Source organism: Cariama cristata, unplaced genomic scaffold (genome assembly GCF_000690535.1).
Source record: "Cariama cristata isolate BGI_N322 unplaced genomic scaffold, ASM69053v1 scaffold39524, whole genome shotgun sequence".
In the NCBI taxonomy this organism is placed as follows: Eukaryota; Metazoa; Chordata; class Aves; order Cariamiformes; family Cariamidae; genus Cariama; species Cariama cristata.
The window spans coordinates 14,056-27,389 of NW_009611952.1; the positions used below are offsets into that span (position 1 = coordinate 14,056).

Below are 13,334 nucleotides of genomic sequence, written 5' to 3' on the forward strand. Positions count from 1 at the left end.
TTTCCCTTTTAACTTCCTAGGGGATATTGAAGCAGCCCATAGTAATCTACGTTACTGTCTTGAAAGGAATCCTTCTTATGCAGATGCACACTTACTGATGGCCCAAGTGTATTTGGCTCAAAACAATACTAAGCTATGTTCTCAATCCTTAGAACTTTGTCTGAGCTACAATTTTGAGGTGAGTTGGACAAAAGAATGAAACTGTTTTATTCAGTCAGTCATCTGAAGTTGTATGTTTTTCTATGTAATAATTTTTAAACTGAAATTTTATGTCTCTTCCACTATAAATTTAACATCTGAATGTTTATATGAACATGGTGTCTGAATATTTATCAAAGAAATGACCATAAGGACAAAACCAATACCTTATTTGCAACATATTGAAATAGTTTTGAAATACAAAAGAAATAAATGGTAGCTTTTTCTCAAATCCTTATGTAAATATTAAAAACATGTTATATAAACAGAATTTGTAATTCCAGACTAACCTTGCAACAGTCTTTAAAAGCCAACATAGAAGGACTTGAAGAGTGATCCAATGTTGTCTCTGGACTTTTTGCACGGGTTACTAATGAAGATAATGCACAGGTGCATGAGAGGATCAGAAGGGGTCTATAGTTGCATCTTGACAATTCATGCTGCTTTAAGCACTCTTAAGAGAGTAGCCATACACTATGCTGTCTTCCATTAACGTCACCTCTTTGTCCATCTCGTCTGTCCCTTCAGGAGCAAATTTGGTAAATTAAGCACTATATTAGAAAACTTCCAGTGTTTTGCAGTGGTCCTCACCAGTTTTATTTCTTAGGGCTAATACATTGCAGTATTGATTTACATAAGATAGTAGGAAGAAATTCTTCAGTGTGAGGGTCGTGAGACAGTGGAACAGGTTGCCCAGAGAAGTTGTGAATGCCCCCTGTCTGGAAGTGTTCAAGGCCAGGCTGGATGGGGCTTTGAGCAACCTGGTCTAGTGGAAGGTGTCCCTGCCCATGGCAGGGGGGTTGCAACATGATGATCTCTAAGGTCCCTTCCAACCAAACCATTCTATGATTGCAGTATGGAATTTTTGATTTGTTGACATCAGTGGAACTTCATGCAGGATTAACACTGAGTTGGGAACCCTCTACACGGCACTCCTTAGGTCTGAGTTGTGCGAAGTCTCTTGACTTCAGAGCTTAGCTGAAAAGTAACAAGCTACCATTTCCTTGCAAGTATGTTCCCATCTTGGTTTCTTCCTCCCAAGTTAGAGAAAAAGCTGAAGATTAACTAGGAGACACTGCAGTGCTTGCAACTTTGTACACAGTTACATTTGCCTTACCAACATTTCCTTTTTATGTTAAGTATGTTTTAAGAAGGTGGAGAAATGACAGGCAGGACTTGTGTGAAATAATGATTGTATACTTCTTTTAATTAATTGCCTGATGAAGTGTGCATACAGCAGTGTGAGAGACGCTCGGAATGCCTTAAAATTCAACCTAGTTTCAAATAATGCTGTAATGAATGTTTTTCTGTCCCAAAGTCTCATCTCATGTAGTAGTTTTTCTTTTTTAATTAAAGACTTACATAATTACTAGTTTGCATTCTCTTTGAAAATTCTAATATTTTCATAAGTAAATTACTGAAATTGAAATCTGGTATATTTGGAGGAAAGAAGGAATGAAGGTCAATATTTAAAAATAAAAATAAAAAAACCCTCTTCTTTCAAGGGCTTTGAATATTCTGCATAAAGTAAAATTTAGAAACTCCTTATCTCATGGTATTTTTTTTAGGTGAGGGAACATCCTATTTATCACTTAATTAAAGCCCAAATCCAGAAGAAGATGGGAGAATTGTCAGAAGCTATTAAGACTTTACAGATGGCAAAGAATTTGCCCGGAATGAGAAAACCTACAGCTTCTTCAAAAACTAAAGGAAAAAGAATTGAGATTGATGCAAGTGATCGTGTGTCTGTCTTCCTAGAGTTAGTAGAAGCTCATCGTTTGAATGGAGAAATGGTAAGATGGCAAAACTTGTTAAGATGTAATATATACCTGAAAACAACTTCCTGTTCCCATTGACAGAAGTGTCTATCCTTATTAGTTCAGAATAGAAAACCATCACTTCTTTTACCAAGAGGATTTGCTTAGTAAAATTTCCAAGATGTTAGTATCTGACTTGACAACTTGTCCCTTAAATTGTACGGAGGGAAAAAAAAAATACTTGCAGGTGCTCAATTTTGAGTCTACAAAACTTTTAGTTTTGAGGAGGAGATACTGTTGATGTTCGTTTGCTGGTATGTAGATTCCTGTTTTGCTGTCAGAATGCTATTAGAAATATTTTTGAATCGTGTCCTTATCTTTGTGTAGCAGCATCATTAGTATCAGCTGTATCTTAACAAATAGTAGGATACTGCATATGTGTAAGGATATAAGAGAAGCCATATAATCGTGTAGTTGGAAGCAATCTCTGGAGGTCATTCTGCTCAAAGCAGGACCTGTTAGACCAAGGTGCTAAGGGCATTCCAGTTGAATTTTGAGCATCTCCTTGTATATATGCAACGCAAATGTTATTTTCTTTACTAAAACTTTCTCTGGTAGTTCATATCACATAAATTTTATTTACAAAATCAAGAGGAAAAAAGATAAATTAAATGTTTTAGCCAAACAAATGGATACTATGGTTTGGGGATTTTGTGAGTTTTGGTTGGTTTATGTAATGCCCCCAGACATTCATTTGCTTATGATGTCTTTATTTTTGGCTGTTCAGCAACCGGAAATACATTAATTCTATTGAGTTTATTATTTGCAGCATGAAGCTGCTATAATACTGCAAGACGCCATTAATGAATTTTCTGGAACTTCTGAGGAACTAAGACTTGTAATTGCAAATGCACATCTGGCAATTGCTCAAGGAGATGTTGAACAAGCCTTGACTATGCTCCGAAATATTACACCTGAACAGCCTTACTTTGTACAAGCTAAAGAAAAAATGGCAGATATTTATCTTCAGTACCGGAAAGATAAGAAGTTATATGCTGGCTGCTATAGGTAAAAGTTTGTGGAGTGTGTGTGTGTATATTTTCCTAGATGTTTAATGGTAGCATGGTGAGCTCATTTTTTCTCTTTCTACCACCGTAAATCAGAAATATTTAGTGACATAATTTGTGAATTAATTTGGGTAAGTGTTGTAACATTTAAAACAGTGATTAAAGTCCTATTTTGGAAAGAGATCTCAGATTTTTTTGTTTTATTTTCAGAAATAAAAAAACACTAAAACCTACAGAGGATAAAATTGTTGTGCTGTATTTGTTGTTGTTTAGATTCCAGTATTGAGTTAAATATTGAGCAAGGTTCTGTCTTCTGTTTCCAGAGACCTAGTAGAAAAACTGCCAAGTGCTCATACTTTTCTTCTTCTTGGTGATGCGTACATGAATATTCAAGAGGTAAGTGCTTGCTAGAGTTTAATAGAATGATTGAATCATTTGTTGACTTTGGCAAGTTGAGACAATGTAGCATGCTGACATTTATTGATTGGTAGTTGGCAAACAAACTGCTTTAGTATGTAAAAAAATTTAATTACTAGCTGTGAATGTGACTGTTCTAAGTTCAAAGAAAAAGCTGTTGAAAGTTTTTCTTTTTTTTGCTAATAACTGAGCAGGTAAAAGTCAAGGAGGGAATTTTATCTAGAAGAGCGCTGACCCGTAAGACTAACAAAAATCTAAAGTGAGAAGTAAATTAAATTCAGAAAGCAGTTGGAGATGCTTAGAAGAGTTCTGAAGCTTAGAATAATTCTAGGTAACTTAGTTCTCATATTGAAAGTTTTATTTAAGAATTTTAAATTATTGAATTCCTATACATTTTTTTACATCCTTTACTTGCTTGATGAGCTGGAAATGCTATTCGGTATTTGTAGAAGACGATGTAGCCAAGTGGACATAGGAATCTGAAGGATACACATTTAAATTCATATTTTGAAAGAACAGATGGGTTAGGACATGCAACTAACAGTTAAGATTACCAGTTTGGGGATCTGCAGGTGATTAACGGTTGTTTACATATTAATATTTGTATGTAGTTTTCTCAATAATGAAGAATTATAAAGCAAAAGGGAATTGGTTTAGATCTGCTATAACACGGCTAGGGGAAAGAAATGGTCGTGCAACGCAGTAATAAGGTTGCATAAATTTGTTAACTAGTGAAAAATAGTAGTAGACAAATTTCAATGGAAAAATAATTGGGTTAATTCAAACTCATTTGTTTGCCAGGTTCTCTCCACATTCTATTTTAACATAGAAATGTAGATCTACAGGAGCTTTACACTTCCTGTGATTTCATATTAACCATTTCATAGCCTCCATTCTCTCAGAAGTATTGTAGCTTGTGAAACAGTACTACTTGGCAGTCTTCCTGGAGGTGTTACCAGATTTTGTTTTCTTCATACGCTTTTTATCTTAATCCTTGACTTCTGTGTTTTTATCTTTTACTGTTGAAGCCTGATGAAGCCATAGAAGTCTATGAGCAGGCCTTGAAGAAAAATCCAAAAGATCCAGCTTTAGCAAGTAAAATTGGAAAAGCCCTAATCAAAACACATAACTATTCAAAGGTATTCTATAAGTACTGTATTAGGCTAATTAAGTATTATGTCCATTACTGTCAGCATGTGGGCTTTGTCTGATTTTGTTTTCAGGTTGAGTAGAGGAAGCTTTTCACTTTAAAACGCTAAACAGGCTTTTTCTCCTGAAATTCAGTTTGTAGATCCCCTTCAAAATATCTGGTCACTCAGCTCTGTGGACCTTGCACAGGACAAGGAAGGGAAGAAAGTGTTTTGGGACAGCCTGGGAGGGAAGCAAGCTGGGCTGTAATGCTGGGGAAATGATGTGGTTGTACGCTGAGTGCTTACATACAGGAATCTTGAACTTGGGTCTTTTATGTTTTGTTTACACCTCAATGAGCCTTTTAATACAATGTTCTTAAATAGTCTTCATGTTGCCAAAAAGACTTAAGTGTTTTATGCTTACAGTATTCTTCTGCATGTGTGCTATGAAAGAAGCTGAGAATGTATTATTTCTTTTTTGGAGGAAGCCAACATTTTCCCAGCTTGGAATGTACATTCTGTACAAGTGGCGCTGGCAGGGATTGATAGACAAGTTTAAATTGCAGAGGAATCAGTGCTGACTTCCTAACTTTCAGTATCTGCTCTTTTTCTAGTCACTTGCGTTGAAATAACAAACAGTGGGTACAGAAGTGGGTACAGAAAGTGCCTGAGAGACCAAGTAAGAGAAATGCCTCTGTGCTTTGTTTCAGCAGTGCTTCTTCCATAAATGCTTAGCAGAGTCTTTCTCTGTAGTTATGGAAGTTATTTCAAATAATGGTGTCTCTGTCTCTCTTGGAGAAGTTACGAGGGCTGCGAAGATGATCAGAGGGCTGGAACACCTCCCCTGTGGGGACCAGCTGAGAGAGTTGGGGTTATTTAGCCTAGAGAATAGAAGGCTTTGGGGAGACCTTAGAGCAGCCTTCCAGTACTTAAAAGGGGCCTACGGGAAAGATGAGGAGGGGCTCTTTATCAGGGAGTGTAGTGATAGCATGAGGGGTAACCATTTTAAACTGAAAGAGGGTAGATTTAGATTAGATATTAAGAAGAAATTTTTCAATGTGAGGGTGGTGAGGCACTGGAACAGGTTGCTGAGAGAAGCTGTGGATGCTCCTGCCTGGAAGTGTTCAAGGTCAGGTTGGATGGGGCTTTGAGCAACCTGGTCTAGTGGAAAGTGTCCCTGCCCGTGGCAGGGGGTTTGGAACACAATGGTCTTTAAGGTCGCTTCCAACCCAAACGATTCTATGATTCTATGAAATCTGTTTTCTGCATTGGATCCAGGGCAGGACTGTTAGCTCCCATCATTGCTTCTTGTCAGGCTTAATATTGATTGAAGGTTTCAGTCTGAGTTTGTGTACTACCAGCTTAGATAAATGACACTGCACAGACTCTTTCATACAATGTACTAATATGCCATCATCTTACCTGTTTAAAGTTGCATGTTTATTACCATTGTGCCAGGAGGTTGCCAAAGAAGAAACCTGGTGTTAGCTCCATGGAGTAAACCCAAAGGTTCTGCATCTTCTGGGAATGTCTGTTTAATCTTTTTTTTTTTTTTTAGGGAGATGATTAATGACCAAGCAAGTTACTGAGCGGTGACTGGGGAGTTCTGTTGCACAGAAATCCTACTACACATTTCTTTCTTAACACATTGGATGTGAAATATTCGGTGTGTTGTTCCAGGGGATATACGGTTTTTGTATTTGTGGCATACGAGCTGGTTCTTGCGTATGTGCAGTGTGATTAGTCAACTGCACTTTCGCTGCTTTCAGGCTGAATAGAAGGAAGCCTTTCACTTTAAAGCACTAAACAGTCTTTTTATGCTGAAAGTAAGTTTGCAGATCCCCTTCAAAATATCTCACCAAAGGCACAGTTACTTGTTGGTGGATACAAATGTGGTGAATTGTAGTTCCGGTGATTTGCAGTGTATGTGGTTTTGGGCCTGCACTCAAAACCATGTTTGATTACTTCTCCATTGACTCAGTCTTGTTACGTCTCCTAGGCTTAGCATTGGCCCGGAGAGCAGTAATAGAGGCTTTAACTTCTTATTGTAGGAAAAACAGAAGAAAATGGGGAAAACTTGCAGGAGCAAATTATTTTATTTGGGCAGCCTCAAACTGCTGGAGGGTCTATCCAAATTGTGTTTTGTGTTTGCAGTGTTAGAATTTTCACTTGCTACTGTTTGGGTCAGTATTGCAAATAGCTCAGTATATGATTCCTATCTTGCTCCATGGTTCTTCAAACCTTTTTTTTTGTGTGTGTAATGATCTAATGTATTGTGAGGATTCTTAGAGTTGCTATAGAAAAACTTGTCATCTATATGGTGACGGGTGTTTTACGGACTTTAATATTTTTTTATTCTGAGGCTTCATCTATATTATCCTTAGGATGCTTAAGTCTAACCTGCCTGATATGTGCATTATTATGCGTGTTTAAACATGTTCTATTTTAAAACAATAAAAGGTAATAAAGTATTTCAAATTCATTTTGGAAATGTAACTTTTCAACATAATTACAATTCTCATTTTTCCTTTTTCTTAGAGAAGTAGCATCCTATTTCAAGACTATTTGTTATTTTGAAGTGTTATTTGTTGTTTTTTTTTTTTAAACTGTAGAATAGTAGTTTGATCCAGAACATTGTAAATATTTTACTTTTTTATTTGCTATGATTGTCAGTGTTCATGTTTAAAAATGCAAAGAGAAGACTCCTTTCTATTAGATTATGCTTAGTTGGTATTTTTAAACTTTTCGTTAGTTCTTTTATCTTCATTTTTTACAGGTAGACTTTGGGAAAAGATTTGTTCTCTGTATACAGTAAAACAGAACTTTTTAACTTTATAACTCCAGTCTGACTGGAATTATACAACTTCAGCAGCTAATGAACATGTAGCTTAGTTGGCAGTGATCCTGTCAAAGATAGAATGTGATAACATGGTTACGCTATGTAAATGCATGTTGTATCAAAATGTGGGCTCTAGTTATTCTGTTTATCTTTAATTTGGTATTACATCTTTGGAAGCCTGAACTTGCAACTAAATAACATCTTTTTAATACAGTTTTTATTAGAAATTACTTGGTTACAAGAGAAGTGAACAAAGTATAGAAAACTCTTAAGTAGCTTGTCTTTAAATACCCAGGTAGCAAGGTTGTTGTCTTTAAGATTTGTCTCTAAATAATACTCAGATTTCTGTTTCTTCCTTTTAGGCAATCAGTTACTATGAGGCTGCATTGAGAAGTGGTCAACAGAATTTCCTTTGCTATGATTTGGCGGAGCTTTTAATGAAACTGAAGCAGTATGAAAAGGCAGAAAAAGTACTTCAGCAAGCTTTAGATCATGATCCTGGTAGGAATTTTATTAATGTACAGCAAAACATACAATTTCTACTGTTGTTTCTGTTTTCTGCATGATTCTAAGGAATAAGCAAGTTCCATACAAACTTTTTTTGAACTGTAAAGCACAGGATTAAGTGATAAATGAGAAATGCACTCTAAACTAAACTTCACTTACATTTAAAAGTGCTTTTGCCAGGACTTTTAAACTTGAAACGTCTGTGATAGATGAAGTCAGTAAATACAATAGCAGGGCTCCACTTTCTCCTCTGTGCTAACAAATGTTCTGATTCTGAATTGATCAAGTACAGATGAGTCAAAAAAAGAAGGGTTGTTTAGGTCGTAAATGCTACCCAGTATCCTTCAGAGCAAAGAGATTGAACTGGTTGAAGACATGCCTTGGGACTTTTTTACGTGGTAGGAATATGCACTTGCAAAGCTGAAACTTGGATATTTTTTTTTTCCCCTTGTTTTTGTTAAAAGGCAATTAAAAAGTTTTAGGGTGTTTAGTGTGAGCTACTGAGCTATACCCTTAATTAAGGGAATCTTTTTGCAGTGGTTTAATTGTATTTGTTAACTTTGTGGCTATGTGAATACAGAAACAGTATTATCAAATCTTGTTACTAGTTCCTTCTGTAAGTTTTTCTTGTATCACTGTTTTATTGGTCTTTCAGACTGTGCAGGCAAGTGTTGGTTTTCTGTCTTGTTTACTTCTTACTGAAAAAAATCCTCTGATTTAACATTATATTCCTGTCTTAGTTAAGCCTTTGAGGATCTTCTAGTGTGGAAAGATAAAATAGTAAATAGAATTTGCCCCATGTACTTTAAAATTTTCTCTTCCATCTTACAATGAAGCAAAAAGTACATAAGCCAATATTCTTTTTGTACATCTTTGATACGCTTTTTTCCATGTAGAGAATGTGTGTGTGTATCATTGGCTGATTGGGAAAATTATTGAACAGTTTACTATCTTTTCTTAGAAAAGCTAAAATATCCTTTGTTTGTGAAAGAAAAATGAAATATAGGAAGTGTACTGGAGGGAATGATCTTACATGGTTAACTACATGACCTAATCTCTGATATAGAATAGCATGTCACAATACAGTACTTTGAAGACAGTTTGCTAGTAGAGTATAGCTCAATATACTTTTATTTTTTTAATTTTAATAAATATAAAATGTGGATTGTGGTGGCTTTTATGTTTTAATACGGAACTGTGGAATGGAACATACCAGTTTGTCAATAGATTAAAATGAATACAAGCCAGGGAGAATTTGTATTCTTCAAATACTGTTTTACACATATGTATTTTAACCATTATTCAACAGTAGCTTGCTGTTTTTTGAGTAAACACTGAAATATTTAGTTAAAATAACTGTTTGTATTCACGTCTGTTCCAGACGTAGTTTGGAACCAGAAAGGTAGTTTGAGGTCTGACTAGACATTTCGTCAAACAATCTTACACTTTTTGGGTGTGCAGTAGCACTCATTGAATCAATTTGTACATTTTTCAGGGACTTTGAGGAGAATTTAGATGTGAAATGTCAGGAGTAGCTTTATTTCCTGTACACTTAAATCAAAAGCTTTTCTCTCATATTTCTGAGAATGCAAATAGACTAGACAGACTTTTTTTTTTTATTCCTTTTGTATCTTTCAATGTCTTTGGCCTTAAATCTCACTTTGGTTTTAGGTTGAAATGTTTACTCTGCCTGCTAACAGCACACAGAGTCAAATCACAATCCTAAATACATAAGATCGAGCTGTAAACTTTTCACTGAAGCTCTTGCCTGGAGTATGTGGAGATCTTCATCTTTCTTTGACTTTACCAGGATCAGTTCTTACAAGAATAATGTTTGTTTAATGTAATTCTTACAGTTAATGAATTGTCTTCTCTGATGGAAGATGGACGTTACCAGGTGCTGCTGGCAAAAATTTACAGCAAAATGGAGAAGATTGATGAAGCTGTTATTTCATTACAACAGGTAAAGGGAAAACAAAACAAAAAACTATTAAAGCTTGCAATGTCCTCACTTTTATCCCTAGTTTCACTTTTAACCCAGATTCTAACCATAGGATTTCTGTGAATAAGGAAAATGAATACATGGTAGGGATAAAGCACCAGTGACTGGTGAGAAAGATAAAGAACATAAGTGGTTAGAAAGTCTAAGCTTTTTGTAAGCAGTGTTACCTGAATTTGAATCACATGCAGGCTTTTACTGGAAGCCTGCATTCATATTATGCTGTAATTTGTGTGTGGAGCATAGTTTTAGCAGAGCAAATAAAATTCGCTATGAGGACAACTAGGTTGCATATATTTAGCTCAGCATAGAACACCACTCATAGAACAGTCTGGAACAGCTTTCAGTGGCTACTTGTCACTTTGTTGTACCACTGTTTATTTTAAATAGCAGTAATAAAGTCTGTTCATTCTGGAGTTAAATATTATCACTCAGACTGAGGCTTGAAAGAACAAAGTTGGAAGCTAGAGATAATTTAATCCTTTTAGAAGATGGTTTCTCAACACGAAGGTTGAGCAAGAGATTGGGTCAGTACTTCTCTTCCATCATACGTCCACTCTGTTACAGAAACAGTAAACCTTGGCAGTGTCTTCTGACCAGCAACAAAAGTAAATTATGTAGATTGGTTAGAAAGATAGTTGTACCTAAGAGTTAAAATCCTATTGGTATTGCTATTTAATCTGTTGTTGACTTTTTTCCTCCCCATTCTCCTTTAGTAAATTTCCCCCAAAGAAGTCTACTTCTCTTATTCTTTTCTTCACTTCTTTAGTTCTTTCAGGTTTCTCACTATATCACACTTCAAAAACTTTGTTTGTCTTTCCTCTCCTTTTTTCTTTTGTTGTTGATTTTGTTACTGTCCTCAAAACTGTCCTTCCTTGTACCTGTTCTCTTGATAAAATCTTTTCCTGCTCCTTTTCCTTTTGGTGCCACATTCATTTACACAAAACCTGTATTTTGACTATTTCAGCAGATCTAAATGCTTTGTGATGTTATTGCCTCTTCTTCAACAGGTTTTTTCCCTTAGTTTTCGGAGTAATGTTAGAAGTTCCCCCCAGATTTTGTGCTTTATTTCTCCTTCCTTGCTAGGCAAAGTGGTAGGGGAGTGAGAAGCATGATAATATCAGGGGTTTCTTGTATTCAACTTGTGAACTTTTAAATCAGTGAAGCAGCTCTTCTGAGTTTTTATTTCAATGTTAAGATAGTTACAAAACTGCTTGAGGAGAAAGGAGGAATCTCTTGTGTGTTAATTGGCTTGAATTCCAGTTGAAATCAAAGAAAACTGATCAGGCGTAATCTGAATTGAGCATAGTTATTTCCTTATCTGCCCTCTTTTGAGGCATGTGCTATTAACAAAGAGCTCTACCTCCATGCTTCTGCTAGGCTTTTCTTAATCATTCCCTAAATGAAGGACCTCAGAAAATAAAATTTTGAAGGGTTTTTTTGCTCCTGCCCCACCCAAGTTTTCTGTGCTAAATAAGGGAGTTAAGTACATACATCTTCTTGGTTTTGACCTTTGAGATCTTGTTTATACACCTTATCAAAAGCTTAATTTTTAAGAAAAAAAAGGAAGAAGGCATGTAACACTTCTGTTGAATATTTTTGATGTAGGAAGATAACTTGGACACTAAGGAAGTTCTTAACAGGAACCCATGGAGATGGTGATAAAATTGTTCTAAGCAAAACTGTAGGGCTTGTGTGCAAAAGCATTGCTCTTCTCTTTAATAATGAGGCTTTGTTCAGTCATGTCCTACACCAGCGTTTTTTGTGATTACAACTCTGCTAGTAGTTATAAATTGAAACATGACCATTTGAATTGGGGAAGAGTTTAGTTATAAATAATGCAAGGAACAGAAATATGGGGGAAATTTAGACTAAAAATGTGTCATCTTTATTCAAATTAATGTATTTGACCTAAATATTCCTTAGATGATGTATTAAATAAGCTTGTTCATACTACCCTTTTCATCAAGTACACGGGGGTAAACTGGATCCCTCCCTGGCTTTTTGCTTTAATGTCCTGTTTCTTACGTTTCACAAAATGCTATGTGTATGATTATCTAAAAATTATGTTCTATAAAGTGTAAATTATACATTATTGGATTGGCACGCAGTTGTCATAAGGAGTATTTTAGAAAAAGTGTATTGGGATTCCATCTTGAAAGTGTTGAACAGTAGGTTGCTTTTCAGCCTTTTTTAATGTGAATTTTGGGGAAGCAAGGCAGTTTGAGACAGGTTGCTGAGGGAGAGATATTGGGGGAGTGTTTTGTTTTGCTTGTTTTCACTGATGTTTTTTATAGCGGAGACATTTTTACCCACTTTTTCATTATTTGGGGGTTTTAATCTATAAAATACATAGTATGCTTATAGAACCTTTTAAAAATTTAAAGTAGATAATATAAAATTCATTCCTTTGAAAATTTTTGACTGTTCACTCCTTTCCCCACACTAGGCTCGTGAATTACAAGCTAGAGTGCTTAAACGGGCTCAAATAGAACAGCTGGATGCAGTTCCTGCGCAGAAGCAGTTAGCGGCTGAAATTTGTGCTGAGATTGCAAAACATTCTACAGCCCAGCGAAACTATGAAAAAGCAATTAAATATTACAAAGAAGCTCTTGTTCACTGTGAAACTGATAACAAGGTCAGTTCTCCCTCTGACTATTTTGGAGTGATTTTCCATTCACTTTTGATACCTAGCAATACATTTTTCCAATTATCCACAGTGAGAAGTACATTTACAATTATTTCTGCTTTGACACACATAAAACCTTGATCTTTTTCCCCTTCATTGCTTAGCATGATAAAATAGTTGTATGTACTGCTAATTTCTGTCTCTTGCACAAAGTCCTGATTCAAGTGGTGGTCTGCATGCACTCAGAGTTGTCCATTAGATCGTATAGTGAGCCTGTCTTCATGTACCAGTTGAGGATGTGTAAGGTATGGCATGATAATAATGGAAATTGTTTCAATCTTGCTTGTTGTCTGTCTTCTGGAATGAAGTGCAGTGATTTTGATCAGTCCAGACAACTTCTGTCTTTTCTGTAGATATTTTAGCAGTTTTAGACTTTTATCTGGACTTAGTAGTATTACGATTTTAGTCACAAAATGTTGCTGCTGTTGAGCTGTGATTATTGCACTGCTGCTCTGTTCACTGCACTGTCTCTTTCCCACAAGTCTGCGTGTTGATAAATGCTGGTAAATTTGAGCTTCTTTTTATCCCCCTTCTTCCTCCCTCTTTCATAGCCCTGTGTTTTAGAGATAAGAGAGGGAGAAGCGAAAGGCTAAGGAATTTGTAATAAGCACCAAAGTTAAGTGTCAATTTTAGTAGTTTTTTTAGATTAAAAATAAATAAATATAATTTTCTTCAAATTTCCACAATTTTCTAGCATGTGTTTATATTTAGGTGTATGAACAAGTATTTAG

At 35.6% G+C, this 13,334-nt stretch overlaps 1 protein-coding gene across 1 annotated transcript in view; it reads left to right on the forward strand.

The window, feature by feature from the left end:
* The window catches only part of TTC21B (tetratricopeptide repeat domain 21B), a gene marked incomplete at both ends in the record, with an annotated part of 26,603 nt that extends 14,051 nt beyond the window's left edge, over positions 1-12,552 (forward strand). Inside the window, 8 exons of the mRNA XM_009698424.1 lie at positions 21-178; positions 1,767-1,991; positions 2,785-3,023; positions 3,346-3,418; positions 4,468-4,578; positions 7,771-7,909; positions 9,772-9,878; positions 12,364-12,552. Coding sequence (XP_009696726.1) covers positions 21-178; positions 1,767-1,991; positions 2,785-3,023; positions 3,346-3,418; positions 4,468-4,578; positions 7,771-7,909; positions 9,772-9,878; positions 12,364-12,552 — 1,241 coding nt within the window. The remainder of the gene's footprint in view (positions 1-20; positions 179-1,766; positions 1,992-2,784; positions 3,024-3,345; positions 3,419-4,467; positions 4,579-7,770; positions 7,910-9,771; positions 9,879-12,363) is intronic.
* Positions 12,553-13,334: the final 782 nt, after the last annotated feature.